We start from the raw sequence: 27,220 nt of genomic DNA, 5'->3' as shown, positions 1-27,220 counted from the left end.
CACAGTCACGGATCCACCGACCTTGATTCCACAGAATCCGATGGGCCAAAATCCCGATTCCACGGCAAAAAGCGAATTGAATGGCAAGTTGCAATTTGCTTGAGCGGAGATATTAGACACTCCTGCCTGTTACGATGGATGATACGCAGGCACTTACATTTGCATACGTGGCATCTATTTAACTCAAACTCAACTGTTCATTTCGTGGAATAGAACTACAAAGTACCGTACAAATGATTGCAACCTCTTATTTATATATAAAATATATAAGTTGGACTCAAACGGTTGATAAGTTGGCCATCTGTTTAGATATCAACTAACCCAATCAAGGCATCATTTTAATATAATTATTGTTTTATAAACTGTCTAAAGTCGAACCCAATACCTAGACGGTTTAATTTCAATTACACGGAGAGACATACATGAGCTATTGAGTTTGACCCAAGTTTAATTTGGCTTGTTCATGTAAAACTCCTATTCCAGCTTTACATGAGCTGAGCTTTGAGCTCATTCCTATATATATATATATATATATATATATATATATATATATATATATATATACACACACACACACACACACACACACACACACACACACACACACGTGGAAAAGGTGCTATGCGTTGGACTTCACGATAAGCTCTTGTGAGGTTGAGTTGTGTGGGCCCTACCGTGATGCGTGTCGACCATCAATACTGTGCATTTGATGGGTCCCCTCTAAATTGTAGGATATCCAAAAAATCAGCCGTATACGGAACTCAGGTGGGTCATACTATCTAAAATCATGTGAAGACATGCCAAAAATATATAAAAGCAATTGGTGGGGCCCACCTGAGTTTTAAATGCTGTTGAAACTTGGTCTGAACCCTCATCCAAGTGGGACACACATAATGGATGGGCTAGATTTGCAAACCACATCTCGATGGGCCTAAAAAATGATTATGAATGTTTTAATGGTGCACAGCCCCTCTCCACTTCTGTATGTGGTGTGGCCCACACAAGTCACGGATTCACTTGATTTTCGAGACCTAGGCCCACGATGGAATGGTGCATCTGATTGATGGGGTAGATGTTCGAAACGCATAACAGTGGGGCCCATACAACTTGACCTCATGGGATGGTCTTGTGAGGGCGAGCCTATAGTACCTTTTCCCATATATATATATATCCATTGTCTAGTACTATTTTTGCTTACCATTTAAAGACATGATTTCAAATTTAAATCATAACCAAAGCTTAAGTGGATCATTGTAGGAAATTTGTGCATACAATTTATGAGCCAAACCAAGGCAAATTAAAATGAGCTAAATTGGGTCGAACTTCAATCAAAGTCGAGTGATGTTTGATAGAAATCCATGGTATCCATTTATTTTTCAAACTCATGTTAAGATACAAGACTGAAAGTAATAACGATCCAAAACTCAAGTGGGCTACATAGGGGGGAAAAATGGTGACTGAACTTGCACCATTGAAGCATTGATACGGCTATTGAAGTTATGTATCAGATTAAATTTTGTGTTTTCAGTTCATACAAGAATAACCTTACAAACTATTTGGATGACGTATCAATACGAAGGTGAACTAGGAAGGTTTCAATGGTAGTCATTTTTTTCCCCATTTTTTTTTAAATCTTGAGTATTACCTTGAGTTTTGGATCCACCTATTTTCATTTCATGTCTGGCCTGAAAACCTGGATGGATGGAGTAGATTTATCACAAACAATGCGGTGGACCCAACTAGGTTTTTTTAACACTTTTCACGCCGACACACCCACACCACATTGGTTTTTCACGAGAGGAACCTATGACCTCGTTTCTAATCAGTCCAATTTTTCCGGCCACCGATCAGAGAGAAACCCACGAATCGGACGGTGAAGATGGTTTATTTCCAAGTACAGCCTATTCGCCAGCTCATACGGTGCATTCACGTACGTCACTTTGCTTCCCGTTTTAAATTACGGATCTTCACCCCTCTCTCTATCTCTCGCTGACGTACAACGGCAAAGTCAACATAAAAGAAAACTTTAAAAGTCTGCCAGAGCAGGACAGGTGATACACAGTCACTTAGAAACTGTATACGTAAATAAAATTATTTGAAATCAGTCCGTCCAAATTGGTTCTAGTTCATCGCGTATTTGGAAACCTGATTATCTGATTGGTGTATATTTTTTGGACGGTTGAAAAATGAAGGATATTTAACGGTCCTCGTTTCAACGAACAATTTCTACGAATCAGATTTTATAATAACTCAAATAATCTGACTTTGGGAGTGTGACTCAACAACATTGTGTTCTACAATTGGGACAGTGCAGTCTGAGTCAATGCATGCCGCGTTTAATTTCTGAGTGCCTGCGTATCAAGCATCCTTCTCAGCCAGAGTATCAGATAACTCCCATGTCCAAAAGCAAAACTGTGACCCGTTACACACGTGTCGAATTGGCACGCGTGAACAAGCCATTGGATGCACAGTTCGTTTTCTCCTTGGAATCACCCGTTAAATCCATCTAAAACCTGATTACTTATCACAAACCAACGGCTGTGAAATCCCCTTATCCGGTGATAAGCTACTCCTAACCGTCGGATCTAAAAAGAACTTGACGTTCTTAAACTGCAATGACGTCAAGTCCATAACGGCGTTAAACCTGTCTGAATAAGACAAAAAGCAGCAGACATAGCAAAAGATACTTTTACGCATCTGTTCATTAGCTCATCATAAAAGGAAAAAAAACTCCGAAGTAAAACGCCGTTTTCATTTTGCTCGAAACGCTTCGATATCCAACCTTCCGATTCGATTTTTTCGATGGTTAGGAGCTCTCGAAGTCCCCAGATTCGTAGAGATCAAACGGAGCTCTCTCGAACGAGCTATCGATCGACGGATTTGGTGGACTCTGCAAGGATATTTTAGGTATTTTTCATTTTTTCTTCGAAAATGACGGGTTTTGGGGATTGTTGCAAGCGAAGATCGAATCGTACCGATTGAGGGCATCGAAAGGTAAATTTTCCTTCCTTTTTTTTTTTTTTTTTGGGTGCTTTAATGTAAAATGATAGCAAAAAATGGCATAAAATTCTCATTTTCCTTATTACAAATTAGAGAAATTTCGAAAATTAGAATTTTTCTGATTTTTTAAAGGAATATATGCTCAAAGATTCGAGATTTAGTTGAATTTTTTTATTTTTAATTTTTCAAGTTTTTTCATAGATTTTATGATTATGTGTAGTGTGTATTTTTAGCTGATTTTGTTGGAGTAATTAATTAATTAAGCTAATTACTTATGTTAAACTGTGATTAGTTTTGCGCATCGATCTAGTAGAAGTTTCTAGAAGATTTAATCCATTTAGTGTATCTTCATGTGTGCAGGTGGTTTTGATTTCTTTGGATTGTCAAATGGCAGGAGAAATCGAAGATCCGATAGGATTTCAGGTTTTCGTTCAAGAACTTCCATTTTTATTTATTTATTTGTTATTTGTTTATATGATAAAAGAATGTGGTTGATTTATCTGAATTAAGGATCTATGCGGCTTTTCCTTGTATATACTGTTTGGCAGTGTATCGATGAATGTTAGTGTTGAAGAAGCTGAAATGTTGGCGCTTGGACGTGTGATATGATCCAATGTGGATTTGGTTGTGTTTGTGTTGTTATTTTGATCCTCGACTTGTTTTCTTGGGTGGTTTGGCCCGACTGCTGGTCTAAGTGATCAGATCCTCTCTGACCTGGTCAGGCCCCAAAATCAATTTGGTTTAAAGTTAGAAAATAGAAGGAATTAATTAGTAATCTGCTGTTAGCAGAATGGTTATAGTGTCTGATTTTCTAGTAGAATTCATGGATTCAAACTTTGACTGGTATAGTTGCGTTTTGCTTAAGAAAACAGTCCGCTTAATTGAGCAGTGACCATTTTGGTGGCGGGTATTCTGATCCAAACCAGTTCAATTGTCCAGTTGGGGTTTGTCTTGGTTGGATTTGTTTTCTTATCATTGTGGAAGTGGAGGGAAGAGATCTTGTTTCTATTCTGTTGCAGTGGACCAATATATATGGTACTGTTGGTTAACTGGGACCCTTCATCCAGTAGACCTTGCATTGGATTTTCTCGCAGTGTGACTCCTGTAATGATCAGATGATTCTCACTGTCTGATTTTTTTTTTCCCCTGTTGAATTGGGAACCTTCACTGTTTTTGCTTCTTAACCTCTGTTTGATCGACACCGATTGGATGATGCTAGGGTCATCTGACTGGACTGGTTTTTGTGCTGTGGACCATTGAAGGGAGGGAACATTAGATGGTTGGATGGGCTTGATCCATCTGACTGTCTTATCACACTTTATGGTGGTGAGGGTTGACAAATTTGTCTTGGTTTGTGGCGATGGACCATAAAAATCCTCATTGCACAACTCTTTGTGCATGGCCTACTGGCTTCTTGTTACATGGATCTTCTCACAATGAAATTGGAGGCACAGTATGGTATGCATGCATGGGATACTTCTCTCACTAGTCTCTAGGGAGGGTTTTCTAGACCTTTTTTTCCTCTAGTATCCATGAAATTGTGGTCTCTCATGGAGTTTGTTTTAGAGAAGTCCAGTTCTAATAGAGAAGTCCTCCTCCTTTTGACTTTTGTTGGTCTGTTACTGAGAATGTAACATTCTTATCTTCTGTGTGGGTTGGAAATCTCAACAGTGCCATTCATGACAGGTCTGGCCTTTGAGCTATAAGGACTGAAACTACCTACTTTTAAAATATTTAAAGTAAACCACCTACTTCTTGCACCGTTATACATCTCGATGCCATTGTCTTCCGTTGTCTAGCTATACGTATGAGGAACCATATTTTTAGAAACCCAAAAATGCCCATTAGTCATTTGTTACCACTATTTCAGATCTGCCACTGGAGTCACTAGGTTCCCATGTTTGTTTACGACCATTTTGAAAATGGTGGTGACTCATTTTCCTCACCTTCAGCACTGTATACAAAACTATCCTGACCATATAAATTGTGGGTCCTGTTTTCTATGCGTCATATTTATAAAATTATGCCCTGAACAAGAGATCATAACCATCCAATCAGTGAAATAGTGAGTTTTCCAAATTTAAATGGAAAGATCAGATGGTCAATTTTTCCTTTACGCTCCTTCATAGTTTTTTCCAGCTATTTGGATGGTATAGATTCCGTAAAACTATTTCATGCGTAGGCTTGAAGAGTCACCACCATTCTTTGAATGGTGGGAAACTAACATGGGAGTCTACCCCGCTGTTGGAGGTGTCACGACTCTCACAAGTCGGGGTTGGAGTGGGGAAGGTGGCCTTGTCACACGTGTGGGAGATCTGGGCCATTCAGTAAATGGGACTCACAAGAATCATGCTTCAACCTGGAACAAGATCAGTCCAGCTATTGGTTTGGCCATGCTTGTTTGAGAATGGTGGACGATTTCACGAATGGTTGTGTTCAACTTAACTTATGCATGACCTGATGAGAAAGTAATGCAGGGGCATTTTCACACCGGGCTCGAGTGGGGTTGCCTGTGGGATACAGGGGCACACTTAGGGTGGGTGGCATGTGTGAGGCGGGTGGCTTGTGTAAGGCGGGCACCACTCGTGTGAGGTGGGTGGCTCGTGTGAGGCGGTACTCATGTGATTTGGGGCCCACGAGGGGGATTCGACCGAGGTCCTAACTTATGAGATGTGGGTCCTGGGCTATGAGATAAAGGGATTAATTCGCCATGCTTTAACAGTTCAAGCTTTTAGAGCAAGTGGTTAATTGTCCTTCATCAAATTGATATTAGAGCGGGAGGTCTCGTGTTCAAAACTCCTCACTGAGGGTGATTAATACAGGAGCATTTTTTATTCTTTTTTCTTTGGGGGGGAGGGTATGCTCTCCATAGATCTAACAAAACGCTCTTTAGTGCTAGGATAGAGGAATTATACAATTCAAGGGATCAATCACAGATTATCACTAACCAATTGAGGCAGTCCATTTTTATGGAAAAAAAAAACAGGGATTTTTCGGCTCAGTGTTTCAACAATGGGCATTCAGTCACTACCATTTCCTGTGGTGTGGTGCACCTGCACTTCGGTTATGCTTCATTTTTTGGGCTCTTGGCCTAAAATGAGCTGGCAAAATGGATGGACGGCATTGATCAAACACATACATCACGGTGGGCCCCATTGAAACTTCCGCACACCCAACATCACGTCAACCATTGAAACGGAGTATAACTATGAAAACAGGAGGTCATGAGGGGCAAATCCGACTTTTTCACACGTTAAAAGTGCTTTTCTGTCATGCATTGTCAGTCAAAGTCAAAGCAGCGTTTTTTTACCACCAAATTTGCAAAAGGTAGGTGGTTTACTTTTAAATACTTTAAAAGTAGGCAGTTTTCAGTCCATATCTAAAAGGGCAGGCGGTTAAATGGAAAATCCCTGACTTCCACAGAAATACAGGCGCATACAAACATGCACAAGAATTGCATTCCCATCCACACACCCACGTTTCAAATAGATGCCAATTCACACACACAAGACAGACACAACACACACTGATGAGTTCAGTCTTCCATAAATACTTCAATAGCACTGGGATTTTCCAAAAACAACTTCAGATAGTAGTCATGCCAAGTAATTGTTTTATGAGAAACCTAGCTAATTCCCATCTTTTTGACACTTTGATCACTTGCTCGTTCCTTTATAATTTGGTAATTGATCATTGGCAGGGGGACTGCTTGCCCACTGGTTCCATATCATTTGGAAGGTTTGAAGAAGAATCCTTATCTTGGGAAAGGAGATCATCCTTCTCTCACAACAGGTATCTAGAGGAGGTGAAGAAATACTCAAGGCCAGGTTCAGTTATTGAGAAGAAAGCTTATTTTGAAGCTCATTTCAAGAGAAAGGCTCTTTTGCATCAAGCTGCTTCATCTGAGTGCCAAAATGGGATGGGATGCCAAAGTGCTGAAAATGATATCCTGGATGACATTAATTATATGGAGGATTTTGAAGGTAATGATAATGAAGCAACCCTTTACGCCCAGTGCCGAGATGGCACCGAATACCAAACTGCTGAAAACGACATCCTGGAACACATGAATTATGTTGAAGATTTTGAGGATAACGGTAATGAAGAAACCCATTATACTCACTATGATGAAACACCTGATGGCTCAGATGAACATGAATGCGAGGTCATGGATTGTGAAAGAGAGGGAGAACTCATTTCACCTAATGAATTTCAGATGGGCCCCAAAATCAGTAATGCCGATACAGTGCTGGACGATGATACTCAAGAGGTAGAACCTGGTGAAATATTTAAAACTCAATTCGGATGTGGTACCTCACTATTATTCAATAATGATTTAAAAATAGAACCAGAATGGAAGCTTGAAAGTGAAGCTGAATTTTCAAAAACAGAGGTAGAACAGAAGCGTACAGATGAAGTAGACAATTCAAAGTTAGAAATAGAACATAGTGTTTCAAATCAAGTTGAAAATGCAGATGGATTACTTAAGAAGACAGATCAGTTAGTGAAGAATTCTACGACTGAAATGGATAAAGCTCCTAGTTCGAAAAAACCACAGAAACTGCCTCTTAATGTGAGATTGCTCAACTTTATTCCCTTTCCAATGTTCTCTTTTAAGCTTATTTTGTTTCCCTTACTGATATTTTCTCTCATGCACGGATGTAATTTTTTCACCTTTTTATCATTAGTTCCATTTTAAATTCTTTCTTCACAAACATTTCTTTTGAGGAAGCTGAACAAGGGAATGCATGCTTTGAATTGCAGAATATGATTTTATGCCTGTGGAGCTTATGTTCAGTTTATTCTTATGCTTCTTGAAATCTTTGTTTCTAGGTAAAGGTGACAATAGAACAGAAAACTAATAAACCCAAAGCACATACTCAGGTTCCTGGTGCTCAGATTCCTAGGAAGATTTTAAATGAAACAGCTTCTCTCTCTTCCATTAAGGCTTTCGGCAAAACCCCAAGGAAGGTGGACAGAGAGAGTCTGTTGAGAACTAAAACAGAGAGGCGGTTGCCTTTGAAGGTTCCACCCACTTCATGTACTCTACAGAAAAGTGTGAAACCAGAGGTAGAACACTCGATCTGGAACTATCTGATAAGAATTACCTTTTTTTTTTTTTTTTGAAATTATTTATTGTAATCCAAGCTGCAAACTACATTACTTAGACATGGTAACTGTAAAAAAACCCAATATCTTGATATGTAAATTTAATTTTATGACTTTGCTTGTCTCTACCCACACATGCCCATGCCATGCCTGGATAAGGCTTAGATGAGGATGACGACAATGAAGGCTGTGTCACACATCTGACAAGTGTGCCTGACTTGAGTTTCTGACCTGCCAAATTTATAACTGAGTGTCCTTGTCACTTATGTTCTAAACATTCTTCTTTTGTCTCTAGGTAGTGATTGATCTATTTCCCATGCAGGATTCTGAAAATGCAAAGGCGAAATTGAATCAAGAAAATAAAAGGTACTGCTTTTCTTCTTTCTCTCTTTTTTTTTTTTCTTTTGTTTTTCAGAGTTCAAACTGCCATGCAATGTCAAGTATATATGTTTCTATGTTACTTACTAGAAATGGTTGTCTCGTTGCACTGTGCAAATGAATCTTTATCAGAGACAAGGATCTAAAGGCGAAGAGAGTCAGTATGGTCCCTCAAGCTGCAGCTGAAAAGGCTGAATTGGAAGGACGTCGATCTGCTAGCAGGTTTTATAAGCTAAATTACAGATAAATTTCCATTCTGATCTCTTCATTTTGACCTTCTATTGACGACTTGTTCATGTAGGCCAAAGCACATTACAACTTCGGCTAAGTCAGACTTAAAGTCAAGTGGTGTGATCTTCAATTTCAAAAGCAGTGAAAGAGCAGAAAAGAGGAGACAGGCAAGCAATTGTCTTGTTCTTTTCATTTGATATTTGCTTCATGTGATAGACCCAGAATGGCTTACCCAATTGTTTCTGCAATTCATCCTATTCAGTTCTACCTGAAGTTGGAAGAAAAGCAGCATGCTAAGGAGGCTGAGATGAATCAGATCCAAGCAAGAACACAGGTTTGTAGGGACATTATCTGTATCATTGTTTGAAGCAAAATATCATGAAATTCCATGGTATTTTGTGCACCCAAACTTGGCCTTTTGTATATTACTTTTTATAGTAAATTGAATAGATTTGTAATAACATTACAGTATCATAAATAGCTTGGATGAGGTTACGGTGAATGGAACTTTTTCTTCCAGAAATTTCGGTCAATAACAATAAAAATGGCCGATGAGTTTTCCAAGATCTGAGTTCCCAACTCCTGAGAAATTTCTGGCTGAGATATCGGCTGTGCCCTGGATGATATCCACTGATATCTTGGGCAAGCTGGAACAAGGCTATGATGACGATGGTGATGATCTACGACATCTGCTGATATCTTGGACCATCTTGGAATTGGATCCTTACCGTTATGACCCAATCACATGGTTGTGCCCATCATTTTGTGGGATGGTGCCCGATTGGTTTATAGTAAATTGGATAGATTTTCATAAATACCATTACAGTATTATAAATAGCTAGGACAAGGTTGTGGTGAATGGAACTTTTTCTTCCAGAAATTTCAGTCAATAACAGTAACAATGGCTGACGAATTTTCCAAGATCTGAGTTCCTAATAAGAAAATTCTGGCTAAGATATCAGCTGTATCTGTCCTGGATGATATCCACTGATATCTGGGGCCAGCTGGGACAAGGCTATGATGACGATGGTGATGATCTACCACATCTGCTGCTATCTTGGACCATCTAGGAATCGGATCCTCACCATTATGACCTGATACATGGTTGTGCTCTTCATCCTTTGGGATGGTGCCTGATTGGTTAATTGTTATTGTACATGCAGGAAGAGATGGAAGCCAAGATGAAACAGTTTCGAAGAAGCCTTAACTTCAAAGCAACACCCATGCCTTCTTTCTATCATGAAGCAGCACCACAAAGCTCTAATGGCAAAAAGGTATGGATTTCATAGTTATAATTTTAGAGTTCATAGGGTTTCTATAAGCAGAAGTTGGGGGATGAGCACCATCTTTGCTCATGATAGTGTATGGAGATCTGATGTAGAGCGGGTCGCGGACAGTTTCATGGCCAAGATGGATCAGAAAAGGCCCGGTCGACGACAGAAGTGATCCGGACCATCGGACCTTAGATCGGGCGTATCTCGCAATCCGGAAGGAGTTAGCTGACGTAAAATATATGATTTTGGGGTAGAACGAGCTACTTTAGCCAACCAACCCAGCTACGCCGGGTTGCGCCGCCCGGAATTGCGAAAAACCCCTTGATTGACGGTCGTTTCCCTGTTTTAATTTCGTTTTTACTATAAATAGTAAGTTTTAGTTTGATTGTAACTCTTCATCCGTTGGGCTTTAGGAGTTGCGCCCAACGTGAAAAGAGCTTAGAATAATTAGGGGAACGGTTTGGTGAAGCCAAATAGGACACTTACTATTTTTGGCCGAAAACTTTGCGCACTAGTAGACATCACGACTGTCTATAAATAGTAAGTTTACTATTTATAGTAAGTCGCAGATTCTAGGAGTTTGAGTTGTAGTTTGATTCTGATTTCTTTCCCATTGCTTGATACCCTTATTTAAAGGGTTGTGAACTCGTTTTTAATTATTTATCAATCAATTTCAAATTTATTAGAATTTATTTCTATTTTCTGCTTTCTTTCCTCGTGGATTCGAGAAGTCTCTGTAAAGAGTCCAGAGAAGTTTTGTGGATTTGGAATAGTTATCCTCTTGAGGAAGACGGTGGTCGACCTCACGTCCTCCCCTGCGTCAGTTTGGTATCAAAGCGAGGTTTCTCCTCGGATTGATGGCTTTTAACGGGTCGGCAACAATCCCATGGGCGGTGCTCCGGGGAATTTACCTTTAACGGGCGGCTTTCGAGTAGCGCGAGAGAATCGGAAGCCATGCAGGGTGAGCTTCCATCGACCGCATAGCGGATCTCTTGCCGAAAACCTAAGGCAACTCCGTGTTCTGGTGTCAATCATCCACCCCAAATTAATCGCCCTGATCGCAGTACCGACCGTGCATCCAAGGGTCATTCCAGGAAGGGGGCTCCGGTGAGGAGGAAATCGACGATATACTCTTCCAACACCCCGGACATGGCGGCGATCGAGTAGATCGACGGATCGAGAATTCAAGATGAGGGTTGATATTCCTAGCTTAATGGCCAATTACACATTGAGGATTTCCTCGATTGGCTTTATGAAGTTGAGCGATTTTTTGACTACATGGACATCCCCGAAGTAAAGAAGGTCAAGCTTGTGGCCTACAAGTTGAAAGGAGGAGCTTCGGCTTGGTGGGAACAACTCCAACCAGATGAAAGCACCAATCCGCACTGGCAACGGATGAAGCTACTACATGCCCGATTCCTCCTAGCGATTACGATCGGTATTATTCCAACAATACCAAAATTGTCGACGGGTAGTCGGTCGGTGAGAGAATACGCAGAAGAATTTTACTTTGTGTGTAAGATAAGGTCGAGACTGAATCGCCGCAAGTCGCCCGATTCAACGGTGGATTGCGTATGGCTATCCAGGATCGGGTCAAGATGCAGTCCGTCTGGACGATGAATGATGCGATCCTTGAACGTCCTAACACACGGACCGATCCTACTGCAAGGATTCCTGTGGCAGGTCTGCCCCAGGGAACTGCACAGCCTAAGGGGAAGGAGGCCGTAGGAGCACGCACTCAACCTCCTACGTTTGAGAACCGAGATCGGGAAGTGGGCAAGCTAGACCCCAAAGGGCGTATCGACTGCTGCTCCAAGTAGAATTCCGAACCCCTATGCTCGGCCAAGGCCCGATAATTGCTATCGGTGGCCAACCAGGCCACCTATCAAATACTTGTCCCGGCGAAAAGTGGCAAACCTCGCCATCAATGATGGTAGTCGATAACGCTTATGAAGATCCGGATATTGAAGAAACAGAGCATACCACCGGGGCGAGGCGGATGATTCGAGTTGGGTTCGGAGATCACGGCGAGTCGCTGGTCATGAGGCGACTATTATATGCACCAAGAAAAGAAGTGCATCCACAACGGCATAACATCTTCCGCACTAGGTGTACGGTGAATCGAAAGGTTTGCAACGTGATCATTGATAGTGGGAGTAGCGAGAACATCGTCTCCAAGGTCATGGTGGAAAAATTACAATTGAAAACGGAGCGTCATCCCTCTCCATATACAATCGGTTGGATCAAGAAGGTCAGCGAAACAAAGGTAACTGAACGGTGCACCATATCCTTTTCAATTGGCAAACATTATAAGGATGAAGTAGTATGCGATGTGGTCGACATGGAAGCATGTCACATACTACTCGGTCAGCCCTGACAATCTGACCGTGATGCCACTCATAAAGGGCGAGATAATATATATATCTTCGTCAAGGACGGCCGAAAGACCATATTGGCCCCTATGGATCCAGAGGGACCACCTGAAACTTCTAAAGTGGAGGGCCGTTTTCTCTTAACCATACGGGACTTCGTGGAAGAATCAAAGGAAACAGGACAGACTTATGCATTAATTGTAAAAGGGGAAGAACTCGAGCCTACCAACATCCCTGAAATACTAAGGCCCCTGCTACATGAATTCAAAGAAATCTGGCCCGATGACCTTCCCGATGGGTTACCCCCCATGCGGGATATCCAACACCATATCGACTTTGTCCCTGGGTCCAGTTTACCGAATCGTCCCCATTATCGAATGAGTCCGAATGAGTGCGAGATTCTGCAGGGGCAAGTAGAGGAGTTGATCCGTAAGGGTCTTATTCGAGAGAGCATGAGTCCATGTGCTGTACCAGCTCTATTAACTCCAAAGAAAGATGGGAGTTGGCGCATGTGTGTTGACAGCCGAGCCATCAACAAAATCACCATAAAATACAGGTTTCCTATACCACGGTTAGACGATATCCGTAAAATCTCCCTCGCCCACTAGGTGCATCACCCCATGTTAGGCCAAGGAGCGGCTACCATCAGATTCGAATACGGTCGGGTGATGAGTGGAAAACAGCCTTTAAAACCAAGGAAGGATTATACGAATGGATGGTCATGCCCTTTGGGCTTTCGAATGCGCCTAGCACATTTATGAGATTGATGAACCAAGTTCTGAAACCTTTCATTGGGCGGTTCGTTGTGGTTTACTTCGATGATATTTTGATATACAGTCAAGACGAAACCACCCATATGGAACACCTCAAGAAGGTCCTTCAAGTGCTCACTAAAAATAAACTGTATCTCAATTTAAAAAAGTGCAGCTTCATGACTGATAGCCTATTGTTTCTGGGTTTTGTTGTCACATCCACGGGCATTCGGGTGGATGAGGAAAAGGTGAAGGCAATCAGAGAATGGCCGGTTCCTACAAATATTCACGAAGTGCGAAGTTTTCATGGACTGGCGACATTCTATCGTCGGTTCGTGAAAAATTTCATACCATTGTGTCACCAATCAAAGATTGCATGAAGAAGGGGTGTGGACTGACGAAGCCGACAGAGCTTTGCCGAAATCAAGTGCAGACTAACTTCGACACACTGTTTGAAGTCGAATGTGATGCCTCATATGTCGGAATTGGGGGAGTTTTGTCTCAAGAAGGTAGGCCGGTAGCCTTCTACAGCGAGAAACTTAGCGATGCACGTAAGAAGTGGTCTACATATGAGATCGAGTTATACGCGGTGGTCCAAGCACGCGACATTATTTGATTCAAAGGGAATTCATACTTTACCCGGACCATCAAGCTCTCAAATTCATTAATAGTCAAGCTAACATTAACCGTGTGCATGCTAGGTGGATCTCGTTTTTGCAGGAATTCACGTTCGTACTAAAACATAAGTCAGGGCAACAGAACAAGGTAGCTGATGCACTGAGTCGCCGCGTAACTTTGTTAGTCACCATGAGCAATGAGGTTGTCGGGTTCGAGCGCCTCAAAGACATATATGCCGATGACGACGACTTCAAGGACGCATGGGTTAGATGCCAAGAAGGTCACCCCGATGACTTACATATGCAAGACGGGTTCCTTTTCAAGGGAAATCGATTGTGCATCCCAAACAGTTCGCTAAGGGAACAGATAATCCAAGAGCTACATGGAGGTGGCCTCAGTGTGAGCTCTTGTGGAAGAACGGTATTACTGGCCGCAATTGGTATGTAATGTGAGAAAGGCAGTCCAACGTTGTTATATTTGTTAGACCTCTAAGGGGTAATATCATAATACGGGCCTCTAAACCCCGTTACCCGTGTCTGACGGCCCTTGGGAGAATTTATCTATGGACTTCGTGCTTGGTCTCCCACGAACACAACGTGGCATGGATTCGGTGTTCGTGGTAGTAGATCGTTTCTCCAAGATGGCGCACTTTATTCCATGCAAGAAGACTCTCGATGCAACACACGTGGCGAATCTATTCTTCAGAGAAATTGTGCGGCTACATGGGGTTCCTAAGACTATTACTTCTGACCGTGACACGAAGTTCATAAGCCACTTTTGGCGGACTTTGTGGACTCGATTCGATACACGACTTCAGGTCTACCACCCACAGACTGATGGGCAAACCGAGGTTGTGAATCGCACGTTGGGAAACCTCCTTCGATGTATTTCAGGAGAAAAACCGAAGCAGTGGGATTTGGCTTTGTCTCAAGCGGAGTTTGCATTCAACAACATGGTGAACCGCTCGACAGGAAAATCCCCGTTCCAAGTTATTTATGGACGAGTCCCTCGCCACACACTAGACTTGGTCCCTCTGCCCAAGCTCCCAGGCATGAGCATTGCAGCGGAACATATGGCTGACAAGATCATGGGCATTCATGCGGAAGTACAAACCAAGTTACATGCCTCGAACGAAAAATACAAGGAGCAAGCCGACAAACATCGGCGACAAAAAGTGTTCGAAGTGGGTGACCAAGTAATGGTCCATCTGCGCAAAGAACGATTTGCGTACAACAATTTGAAGAATAAAAAGATTGGACCGGTACCAATCATCCGAAAGATCAATGACAACGCTTATGTTGTTGATCTTCCAGATGACATGGCGATCTCACGGACTTTTAACGTCGCGGACTTGTTCGAGTATCATGAACCAGCGCATGATGAGAACTCGAGGACGAGTTCTTTTGAAGTGGAGGGGACTGATGTAGAGCGGGTCGCGGACAGTTTCATGGCCAAGATGGAAAAGAAAAGGACGACAGAAGTGATCCCGACCATCGGACCTTAGATCGGGCGTATCTCGCAATCCGGAAGGAGTTAGCGCGTAAAATATATGATTTTGGGGTAGAACGAGCTACTTTAGCCAACCAACCCTACGCCGGGTTGCGCCGCCCGGAATTGCGAAAAACCCCTTGATTGACGGTCGTTTCCCTGTTTTAATTTCGTTTTTACTATAAATAGTAAGTTTTAGTTTGATTGTAACTCTTCATCCGTTGGGCTTTAGGAGTTGCGCCCAACGTGAAAAGAGCTTAGAATAATTAGGGGAACGGTTTGGTGAAGCCAAATAGGACACTTACTATTTTTGGCCGAAAACCTTGCGCACTAGTAGACATCACGACCGTCTATAAATAGTAAGTTTACTATTTATAGTAAGTCGCGGATTCTAGGAGTTTGAGTTGTAGTTTGATTATGATTTCTTTCCCATTGCTTGATACCCTTATTTAAAGGGTTGTAAACTCGATTTTAATTATTCATCAATCAATTTCAAATTTATTAGAATTTATTTCTATTTTCTGCTTTCTTTCCTCGTGGATTCGAGAAGTCTCTGTGAGGAGTCCAGAGAAGTTCCGTGGATTCGGAATAGTTATCCTCTTGAGGAAGACGGTGCTCGACCTCACGTCCTCCCCTGCGTCAAGATCCTTACCATAGAATGTTGAGTTATTTGATAACCTGGCGTCATGTGACCATCCATATGTACAGACGCTGCCAGTCCACACGTGGCATACACATACCTCAATCCAAGCTGTCCAAATTGGTGGATGATCCTAACCTCTCGGAATAATGTAAAGCTGTTTGTGGAATTTCGACTGTTGACGATTTCTCATTTCAGATGTAGTGGGGACAATGGCTTGAATGGTCTGGATTGGGGTACATATATGCCATGTATATAGTGGCTGTTCTGCATGCCTACATGCCACAACTTTTATCATGAATCCTGACAGCGCAACAGGATATTTTTGGCTGACCCCAGTTAGTTGGGATAAGGCTTAGATGACGATGATGACAACTTATTTTGTGAAAGATGCTTCATGGCCTCTCCTGCTTGCTGGCATTTTAAGAATTGACATTTCCTGCACTCATACACTGAAATCTGCTTGGGCGTCAAGCAAGGATGTTTCACACATTTGTAACTTCACGTGTCTGACTGTGTCAGACAAGGATGCAAATGTGGGGAGCTTAGTTGCACGATCCTTCTAACCAGGTGCCTCTCCCACTTCAAATTGCGCTTCACACCTGTTTATACCCGAAACATTTTGAAACAAACACTTCCTTGCTCCCACAACTGAATCTGTTGCCTCTTTGCTTCACACTTCATGCAACTATAGTGGGGAGTAGGACAAGGTGGATTTTAGACAAGATTTTTGCTGACATAGATCTGTAAAATTATTTTAACTAATAGATTAAAAAAAATTGCATTGAAATGTGTCCTGACTTGCTAATCAGTGGACATCTGGTGGATGCTAAAAAAATAATCGAGGGTCCAAATTTAACAAACATATGTATATAATATGAGGTTAGGATCATCCAACCTATCCATGGTGGACCCAACAATTTGGACGGTTTAATTGAGTTACATGCGCGATTTAAGTTACTTGCATTGTGCATGCCACATGTATAGTTGGTGAGTGCATGCATGCGAACCACACATGGGCACACACCTGTGAGCAAGATTAACTGGCCCCCTCACAGACATGCATCAATCACATGATTTAGTGCCAATGGCCAATACCATCCATTATCTTATTTTCAGGCTGTTATAGCTCATACAAAATCTCCAAAATCCCGTAGTAAGTCCATGAGTCCAGGAAGCACAGCTTCAGCGCCAGACAACTCCCAACCATTTTCAAAGAATGTGAAACAACAAGGTCCCCACTCTGCTTCTGACTCTGTTAACACTGCTCAGCCACAAACTCAGGAAGCTACCAACTGTCATGGCGCATCAGAAGCCAACGTTAACCGTCAGACCCCGATGGATGGATCGGATGATATCAATGAGATGGGGACTCGGAGTTGGGTTTCCCAAGCTGGGAAGAAAACCGAGGTAGGAAAGAATGAGAGGGAGAAGTGCAAGGCAAGCAGTGGCATACAAGGACAGTATGGAGACGCCGCTAATAAGGTGAGGAAAGGAGAGAGAATGAAGGCAACAAGAGCAGGAGTCAGCAGAAAGACAAAGGACGTTGGTTCGGAAATGGGCCGTTTGGCAGTGCATGTTGCATCATGAAAACCGATTACATATATTTTTTGTAATTCTCTGTGGGAAGTAGGAATAATGTTGGGAAAGATGGGGAGGATGGAAGCTTGGAATCCCCTGTCATTGTCTTGAATTCTTTTTAAGTGGACCTTTTACAGTCATTTGATCATGTAACAGTGAGCAATTTAATGGTAGACATTACTTCTGGGATATCATCCCTTAAAACTTAGCCAGATATCTTACCATTGATGCAGCAAAACTTGATGGTGTTAAGGTGGGCCATTTGTTTCATCTCATTCTCTGGACTGGCGTAGCAGCCAAACGTAAAAAATGATGTGTGTATTTAGCAGCCGTAGCAGTTTTTGAGACTAAATGGTTCACACCAAGCCCTAGTTTTATGGGAAGGCATGGTTGGAGGGTGAAACCTATATATAGCAAATATCAGCAAATCTGGTATTGGGCCTTGGCCCAATATCGGTTGGCTTGGGCGTGTGATATAGCTCCCTTAGTTGGCCTGGGCCTGCATCAGGCCCTAAGATGGTTTCAGCCAAGTTTTCTATTAAGCTCTGATCCAAGCCTGGGAACGGGTCGGCATATAACTTAAGTGGGTGGATTTCGCCTGTATTGAGTGCCCGGCTTCTGATGGACCATGAACAGGCCTCATTTTAGGCCCAATTAAACGATGGGCCATTCATTGCTCAGGTCGAACCCTATTGCAGCAACTACATGGTTTAAAGACTTGGATGAGTGACGTGAGTCTTGTGCGACTTGTCTGAGTGGATTAGGATCTGGCTGATCCCGAGTCAGTCATTTGAATGGCCTGGATTGCCACACAACCTTGCAATGCTTAAGTTGGCCATTTATTAAATGGCAGAAAACTAACACAAGAATCTACATTTAAATTGTTCTCAATTAGTGTTATGTTGAAATTTTAGACCATATATATATATATATCACAACTATAGTTTAAAAACTCGAAACCCTGACTCCATTCGATGTTCATCTGGGGCGGGTAGACTCGAAGACTAATATTTTATCCGATTCAACTCAATATTTAATAAATTTAGGAAGTTATATTTAAGATAATAATGGCATTTAAAACCCAATAAGTATTTAAATGGTCACAGAAAAAGTTACATGCAATGGTGGGCCAGTTTGTTGCATGGCATGATTACTTGAGAGTGAGGGTTTAAACCTCAGCTTTTCCTTTTAAAAATAAAAATAAAAAATAATTCAGGGTTCGAACCTCAGCCCTTGTATAATTTTTTTATTTTAATTAAAAGTGATACCAAAGTAGAGAGTATCTAGGACTGATGGTGATCAAAGGAGAAGATCAGGGACCAAGATCAAGCAGTGATGCCAAAACCAAGCGTTTCTACTAATAGCGGGCTGGTGAAGCCGAGTCGAACACCGTCGGTGGTGTTGATGACAGAACAATCGGCGAGGATGGTTGGTCGCAGACGGAGCAGTGCAAAAACAGATGTCTGACCAAAGTATGGACGGTTAGGATCCGAATACTAAGAATGGCCGTAGGAAAAAGGAGCCAATACGATCGGGAGTGAGGCGTAGAACCAGTCGCCGAGAAAAGAAGGAAATTGCGCGTCGGCATGTCTCTGAATAGAAGATGAGCGGTGTGGAACGAGTCCAGCAGCAACAAAGAGATGAAAGGGTATTGCCCTTTAGGGAAAGATGACATTTTTAAACAAAAGGCATTTATTGCAAACAAATATCCACTTCCCATTGCTCTTCAGGTCAACCTTGCGCCGTTTGAGCCTACCTACTACACTCTGGATTAAAGTCTGCTGACTGGTGTGTGTGGCTATGGTCCTTGAGTTCAAGGCCATCCATAAGTAGGGCACCTGGACTTTGTTTCCACATTGTGGTAAGAACTTAGTGGGTTATAAATAGATTTACAAAATTAAAAGACAGTCACTTGATTTACATCAACCTCCTCATTTTCCTCTTAATAACTAAATCTAATTTTTAATAATTTGAATTTATAGCCTATCTTATTTAAGATTCCCACGTATGATAGACAAAACTTGTAATCAGAAAATACAATTTCTACATAATCTATCTATTTTCATGCCTTATATAGCTTATCTTGGTTTCTAATTATTAAGTTGAAGTGATTAAATAATTTTAAGTAAAAAAGTTACTTATAATTAACCTTAAACTAAAATTATCTTAAATAAGTTACTTATTTACTGCTATAAGTAGAAAAATTAGCTCATTTGGTGGTATCCAAATGGGCCCTTAAAGATTTATTTAGTTTTTTCATTTCTAATATAATTTAATATAAATGAGTCATTATTATCTTTTCAAGTCAAACATAAGTAATATCAACACATAATCATAGATGTAAGTAATCATCATCCATTTTTAAATCAATTACTATTGTAATTAAAAAACTAAACATACCATTAATGTAATATAACATATATAATATATAACTTTATGTGCATTCAAACTGACAGCTTGAAAATATTAGTGAGTGCATGCCAATAAAATCAATTGGAATTTAAAAATAAATAAATAAATAACACTATTAGTGGCAAGCGATGTAGTAAATGATACATTGATTTAAAACCTTTGGTTGGAATACTAATTCCTAATAAAAATAGCTGGATTCCACATTTTATTGGAAGTCCAGTTATTTATATAATACAACCGTTAACGATGCTATGGATACACCTGTTAAGGGGCGAAACGCCAAGCAATTCATGCCAGTGTGATGCAAAAGGAAGGGCCCAAAGTGAATCTTCCTTTTATGCGTCGCACGCGTCTATGTGTGGTGGCCCACTGAATTATTAGATCAGCATTGTTCTTTAGATGAGTCATCCACAGACCGGAGCCCCACTAGCGAGCGGCTTTTGGATCTTGTATACGTGGCTGGTTTCCACGTCTGAATGGCAAGTGCCTAGAAGGTGCAGGGACGCTGATTGACAGTCGGTGGTTGTTTAATCCTCACCATTTCCTCTCATGTGGCCCAATTGAGCTTTGTATCGGCCTAAGTTTTGGCCCCATTTCCTAAAATGAGGGGACAAAACAGATGGATAGAGTAGATTTCTTAAAAATATCACGATGGGCCTCACTTAACTTCTGAGCACATAGGAACTTCCCAGGAGACGGTGTAAGACATCCAAGCCGTTGCATTTGTAAGACATCCAAACCGCTAAAAAATCAGGCCCCAACTTGAAGATTATAGGTCTCAATAATCAAGCCGGTCCATCAATCAGGTATTCCAAAGGCTTATATTGGCTAAAATATACATGAGCCTTAGCTTGCAGGGATTGTCTGTTCATTGTTCTCTAATGTGGGCCCCACCAGATGAATGGATTGGCCTATTTTTATATCCATGATCTTCAAATCGGGGAATAACTTTTCAACGGCTCGGATTTCTTATATACATGCCAAATTTTCTGTAAACACAATCGACGGCGAGGATGTATTCAGGTCTTGGACGCACCCACAGACAATAATAAACAGACAGCCCCAACGAATCCCACTGGTTGTTTTCCCAAAACAAATCCCACTTCTTATCCTTTCTCCTGCTGTGAGATGTGTTATACGATATACTGGCGGACTATAACGGATCCATACACATGCACACTCATCTTGTGGATCTATCATACATAACCTAATCGAAGTCGTCCAAATGGTCGACCCCATTGTGAAAGGATCAAGATCCTGGAAATACACTGACTGGTGGTTCCAACTATCTGATTGGTAGCCAAAGATTTAAAATATCAGCAAACGGAATATCTAATAATTGGACGATATGATCCTCCAAATAATCTGATTTTGGTACTTTCCTTCATTAATATGGGGTCCACGGTTTGGACGGTTTGGGATGTGCATTGGATGTATAGAGAAGCGGTGTGCGTGTTTATGGATGACCATACACAGCCAGTGTATCAATGGTTTTACAGTACCCCTGGAACGTGCGCATAACAAAATAGTGTGTGTCATTTCCACGTGTACCATCCAACCGACCACTGTCACGAAACATGGTGGGCCACCCCTTCTCTGACCGTGCAAGCTTTAATCCACCACTCCATGTTTTCTGAATCAAGAACGCCAAACAAACCCTTACATTTTGGACCAGCTTTTTTCATAACAGGACTACAATTTTCCGGACCGGATTCCCCCACAACACCTGCTTCACGCACCGCGTCAAACACCCAATCATTGTGGGGCCCATAATGTTGTATATGTGACATCCATTCTGTAAAAAAGGTTCTATGCTCGTTTATACGTACTGTAAAAAATAAATCATTCAGATCCACCAATTAGGTGGGCCACACCCCAAAGAACAATGTGTATGGGATGCCAACCATCGGTTTGTGGATATGGCTACCATAGTTCGTATCTTTCATCAAACCTGTTAATCAGATGAAAATCAACCGGATGTAGTGAATACAGAAATTTCTTCCTGATCCAAAAGTCAGGTGGGCCACGTCAATTGAAATTATAAGTTTTCGGAGGAATTTTAGATTGTTCCCGTTTTTGTGTCTAATCCAAGTATTTTATCAATCTGTTATTTGTTATATACAGTTAAAATAATTTTTCCCACCTCATTGACGGAATTGATTTACATATTCAACATGGTAGGCCCCACAGGATCGATGTTTTACACCCTGCGTCAAACAAGCGTTGTATACGATTTGGATACCGTTGTTCCAGCTTCCACGTGTAATGTTTCACACGAGGATTGCCAGCTCCACACGCAACTCTACAGCGGTACACGTGCCAATTTAGAACCCATGAACGGTATGTCAGGTAGCCACATATATGAGCTGGCTAAGAAAAGGCGGGTCCACGCTCAAGTGGACCAACCTCTTGCAGAGTCATCTCTCCATGGTACACGTGGCAGGGTGATGTACCAATGGGGACCCTCCATGTAGTCGCCACTACTGTAGATGGCTAATGGTCCAAACCCCACATGGATCAGATGACCCTAGCTATCTGATCAGTGGCTTTCAACAGTGACCGTAGACAACAAAAACTTGTCAACGGTTGAGATCCAATGGGAAGAGTGAGACAGTGACGGATGTGATTGTTTAATAGTTATGATTTCGGACCACAGATCATTCGTTTGACAGATCCCACTAGGCGGACGGTCCCAATTGATTAATCACACTGCCACGTCTCCGAAAATAATTCCCACCGTTCATCTAACGAACCAGCGCCAATTTGCCGGAACGATCCTGACCACCAAGTTGTAGGATGCCAATAGTCATCCTAATTGGGGCGTTTTTCCCGTTGATTTTTGGGGTTTCTGAAATTTTCGGCTTAATGCTAATCTATTGTGGGTCCCACCAAATGAACGGTTTAGATGATGCTAGCATCCATCATGTGGCTGGGCCCAATCGAATGCGAGTGATGCGCCATGGTAGGCTTCCAAGTCCTCATAGTACCCGCTTTTCCGTTTTTTATCCACAGCCAGGCATGGTGTGCACGTGGAATGTCTGTATATAAATCCAAACCATTCATCAGTAGCCGTCCATTGATTTCTACAGTGTAGCCAATCTTGATTGAATCGGTCTGAGTTTATCATGATATCCCTGCTGAGGCCAACCTCTTGCACGGCTCAGATATCCTCCACACATGCCAAGATGTCTGGAAAAAAGAGCACGGTACGGTAAGCCTATGGTACTCCAGTAGCATCTAATCACTTGTATAAAAAAAAACAACACCTGAGCTGAGTCTTTAACCACCACCGTAGGATCTTGATCTGATGGATATCCCCCACAAAAGTATGTCCTTCATATGTTCAGGTGGTGAAATTCCATGAGTGTGTGGGGTGTGTGCGCGTGTGTAAAAAAAAAAAAAAAAAGGGCTCAGATCTCTGATACGTATTCCGTTGGCAAAGACCTCTGACAGGTGAATCACAACCCTTAAAAGATAGGGATGATTTCGTTGTTCGATGGCCGACAGGAGTCCGACCAGAGTCATGGAGCTTCAAATATCAGCCATGCAAGACAAAAAGAAACTCATTATTTTAAGTGGCGCGCTCATATGGTACCGGTACCACCACTACTTGTGGTGGTACCCAGATGTTGTGGGGCCCAGACGATGCGTGCCTCAGATCCTTTCCCTCCATAGAATGGGCCCTTCAATCTTATTATATGAGGGAAAAAATAAATCTGAACGGAATATTGGATGGGCCACACCATAGGAAGTAAGTTGGGGGGACGTCTAACCAATAAAAAGATCCGGCCGGATTTTAAAGCCCATCATGCCGTGTATATTCCATCCAACCTACTCATCAGATGCATCCCACCAATATCAAGGCATATAACAAAAGTAATCAGACCAAACCAATATCAAGGCAGGTCACGCCACGTGAATTTCCTGTGTGTGGCCCACCATGGCTTTAGTCGAACCGAGGTAATTCACCCCGTCCATCCGTTTGGCCAGCTAATATGACGACATCAGCCCAAAAATGAAACCGAAAATGCCTGCAGTTGAAACTGTCCCCGAGTCCACCGTGATGTTTATGTGCTGTCCAAATGTTCTATGTGGGCCCACGAATTTTTCAATGGCAAGCGTTCAATCCTCACTATTTCTATGTGGCCCACTTGAATTTTGGATCCACTGATTGAAATTTTCACAAACATCGCGGGCCCCACGTATAGGCGGGGACACGGGCAACTCGCGTTCGTTTTAGTAATTGTTTTACATTTTTTTTTCACTGCATTGAGGCCCATTTAAGCTTTTGATTATCATAAATTTTTGTTTTTATGGTGACAACGAAGAAAAGAAGATGATGGACGGATCGGATCTGAGTCTCACATCTTGTAGGCCCCACTCGAATCCCGGTACCAACATAAGTAGCTGTAGTACCAGTACCATATCAGCACACATATTATTTTAATACATTTTACAAGAGCGTGCTCTCCGGATTACTGTCGCAGATTTGCGGCAGAGAGACAGAGACCGAGGCCAAAAAAGAGTCAGAATATCCGAAAATATTTATTTATGTAATTTCTATTAAAAATACAAAAAGGCAAAAGGAAAGTACGGCATTTCACCCCCATCGAGTTCATTACCATACACGTGGCACATTCTACGCTGATCAGAGTGGAGCCATCTTTTGTTATAGTCCGTTGATTGTTTAATAAGGGTCATCTAAACAGGGACCGGCTTCGGTAGTGATTCCTCCAGTACCGAGGTCAGTACTGATCGGTGCTGGAAAAGTTCTGTGGGCCCACCATGATATATTTATCTTATCCACGCCGTCCATTCATTTTTACAGCTCATTTTGGGGGCATCATCCCAAAATCAGGTAAATCCAAATCTCGGTTGCACCACACCGCAGAAAAAAAAAGATGATGATCGAACAATTGCTGTTAAAAGGTTTCGATGGACCACTGTAATATTTATTTGCCAGACCAGCTGTCGATTAGGTCACACGGAACAGGGAGGTAAAACACAAATATCAGCTTGATCGAAAACTTTTGTTGTCCCAAGAAGTTTTTAACGGTGAGCGTTCAATCACTGTTTCCTACGGTGTGGTCCACTTGAAAATTGGATGTCTCATTTTTTATTTCATGCCATAAAATAATGTGTAAAAGTGGATGGACGGCGTGGATAAAACTAGTAAATCATGGAGGGCCGAAAGGGCTTTTTCCAGCACCGACCAGTACCGTGCTCGGTAGTGAGAGATCGCTACCGAATCCGAGTCATCCAAACACCCTGGTCATATAGTCCAAACATGTGTGTTAATCTACCAAATAGACGGTTCGGATCTGATCAGTGTGCCACGTGGCACGAGTGCACTAGACCTCGATTGACCAAGAGGTCAGGAAACGTGTCCAAAAAGAGAAAAAGTTGGAGAATGCAGGAGCATTAAATGGTGGAGGCTTCGGTCTGGCATGCTATACATGCTTTTTTGTCTCGGTGTATACGAAGCGGCCTTTTGCATTCAATACGGCCACCATTTCTCTTTCCAACGTCTCTCTCTTTTTAACAAAGACAATTTTTTATACTCGGTAGGATGTGAAGGTTGATACTCAGTCACTTAGAAATTACGTAGGAACTACTGACATGGAATACAACTAAATCAGATAATACTGTCCACATTATGAGTAGAAATTTAGACATCTTGAACCAAAAATTAAACTTATTTGATTGTGTTAATATCCGATTGGTAGACGTTTAATGGTTTTATTTCAAGAAATAAGTCTCCATCAATCTGAAGTCAGGCGATTTTTGGTTGGTAACTTATCTATGGTAGTTTCAACATTCTAATCTTTTTAAGTTTGAGTTATGATGTTATACATGTACAAATTTTGAGTGCACGTGTATCAAGCGTCGTAAGCAGCAGAGTATCAAATAGCTCCCCCGAAAAGTCTTTTGGGTTGGGCCCAGGGACGCGTCGTTACGAAGATAGTTAACCACCAGGAACGGTCTCGATTGAGTTAGCCTTGCCCCTCGTGTCACGCTCCGCCTGGACGGAATCTGTCCAGGCAGGTTTTTGTGCGGCCCACGTGATGTATGGATATTATCCACGCCGTTCATCCATTTTTCCAGATCATTTTAGGATATGAGCCCAAAAAAGAGACAGATCTAAGTCTCAAGTGGACCACAGGGTGGGGATGGAATGCTTACCGTTGAAAACTTCATGGGGGCCACAAGTTTTAGAAAAAGCCGACATTTGTGTTTTCAATTCATCCGTGTTTGTGTGTGTTTGTGTGACCTTATGAACAGGTTTCATGGCAAATAAACATCACGGCGGGCTCTAGGAAGGTTTCAACGGTGGTTGTGATCATCACATCTGCTTCCTGTGGTGTGGTCCACTTGAGCCATAGACCTACCTCAATTTTGGAATCCGACATTAAAATAATAAGAAAAAATAGATGAACGGTGTGGATAAAACCCATACATCTTGATGGGTCCCACAGAACCCCTTCCTGGGATTTCCGTCCAGCGGGGCAGGACGCAATCCACATCCCACGTAAAGAGGAATACAAGTCAAGGATCCGGGCGAACAGCACAGATGTCAGAGATCTGAGCCATTCATCAGGTAGTGCGCGCTGCCATGCTACCAAGATCAGGGCAGTACACATCGAGAGAACCACGCGTGTACAAGTTAGACCTGGTCGATCAGCCGAGCAACACTATCTTTGGTCAGTGGTATGTCCACATTGTACGTTTATCTGATGAATGGCCTCCATCTCTGACACGTGCGTCACCCATCCGGATCTTCCACACGATTTCCACACCCTCACAGGTGGGGCCCCTCGTTGGATCACCACCGTTTTGTTAACATGCAGCTACTACTTTGCTTTACACGTGGCAACCACATATGATGTTCAGAGCCGTTGATCTGGTGGGCACCAAATATCAAGGGCGAATGGAGTGTGGTGGGCATCCAAATCAGTGGCCTTCGAACGAAGTGTTAAGAGCAATGGTTCTTATATAGGACCAATGAAGTTTGCCATTGGAGAGTGATCTATTGGCCCTACTATGATATATGTGTTTTATCTAAGCCGTCCATTAATTTTTCGGATCGTTTTAGGTCAGGAACCCAAAAATGAGAGAGATCCAAATCTCAACTAAATCACACCACAAGAAAACAGCGGTGATCGAACGCCCTAAAAATTGAGACAGAACCAAATCTGAAGTGGACCACACCACGAGAAAACAGTGGTGATTGAACGCCCACCATTGGAAAACTGTCCGTGGACGTTTATAATGGGATGAAAGGGAGTTGATACTCTGCATGAAACTTGATACGCTGCCACATGGAGTAAACCATTTTATCTTCTTGTTCCTAATGAAAATCGACCA

At 42.1% G+C, this 27,220-nt stretch overlaps 1 protein-coding gene across 3 annotated transcripts; it reads left to right on the top strand.

Annotated features, from left to right (window-relative positions):
* The first annotated feature begins 2,700 nt into the window (after positions 1–2,700).
* On the top strand, positions 2,701–17,651 carry LOC131234438 (protein WVD2-like 7). Of its 3 annotated transcripts, none has more exons than XM_058231310.1 (10): positions 2,701–2,994; positions 3,361–3,423; positions 6,701–7,573; positions 7,834–8,070; positions 8,432–8,475; positions 8,620–8,709; positions 8,789–8,885; positions 8,981–9,052; positions 9,882–9,992; positions 16,385–16,975. In XM_058231310.1, the coding sequence occupies exons 2-10, from the start codon at positions 3,388–3,390 to the stop codon at positions 16,409–16,411; spliced, it is 1,587 nt and encodes a 528-aa protein (XP_058087293.1). In that variant the 5' UTR covers positions 2,701–2,994; positions 3,361–3,387; the 3' UTR covers positions 16,412–16,975. The 3 variants fall into 3 exon arrangements, with proteins under 3 accessions (XP_058087293.1, XP_058087291.1, XP_058087292.1); XM_058231308.1 differs by lacking the exon at positions 16,385–16,975 and adding an exon at positions 16,982–17,651 and having other exon boundaries at positions 2,704–2,994; XM_058231309.1 differs by lacking the exons at positions 7,834–8,070; positions 16,385–16,975 and adding an exon at positions 16,982–17,651 and having other exon boundaries at positions 2,704–2,994.
* The last annotated feature ends 9,569 nt before the right edge of the window (positions 17,652–27,220 follow it).

This window comes from Magnolia sinica, chromosome 19 (genome assembly GCF_029962835.1).
Source record: "Magnolia sinica isolate HGM2019 chromosome 19, MsV1, whole genome shotgun sequence".
In the NCBI taxonomy this organism is placed as follows: Eukaryota; Viridiplantae; Streptophyta; class Magnoliopsida; order Magnoliales; family Magnoliaceae; genus Magnolia; species Magnolia sinica.
This window is presented reverse-complemented; position numbering and strand designations above follow the sequence as displayed.

What these genes read in the sequence shown, in the direction of transcription:
- LOC131234438 (XM_058231308.1), top strand. Translation starts at nt 3,388, where the DNA reads ATGGCAGGAGAAATCGAAGATCCGATAGGATTTCAG. An exon ending in AGAAAAGTGTGAAACCAGAG is followed by an intron (nt 8,071 to 8,431) that starts GTAGAACACTCG and finishes TTTCCCATGCAG; the next exon opens with GATTCTGAAAATGCAAAGGC. An exon ending in AGATCCAAGCAAGAACACAG is followed by an intron (nt 9,053 to 9,881) that starts GTTTGTAGGGAC and finishes TTGTACATGCAG; the next exon opens with GAAGAGATGGAAGCCAAGAT.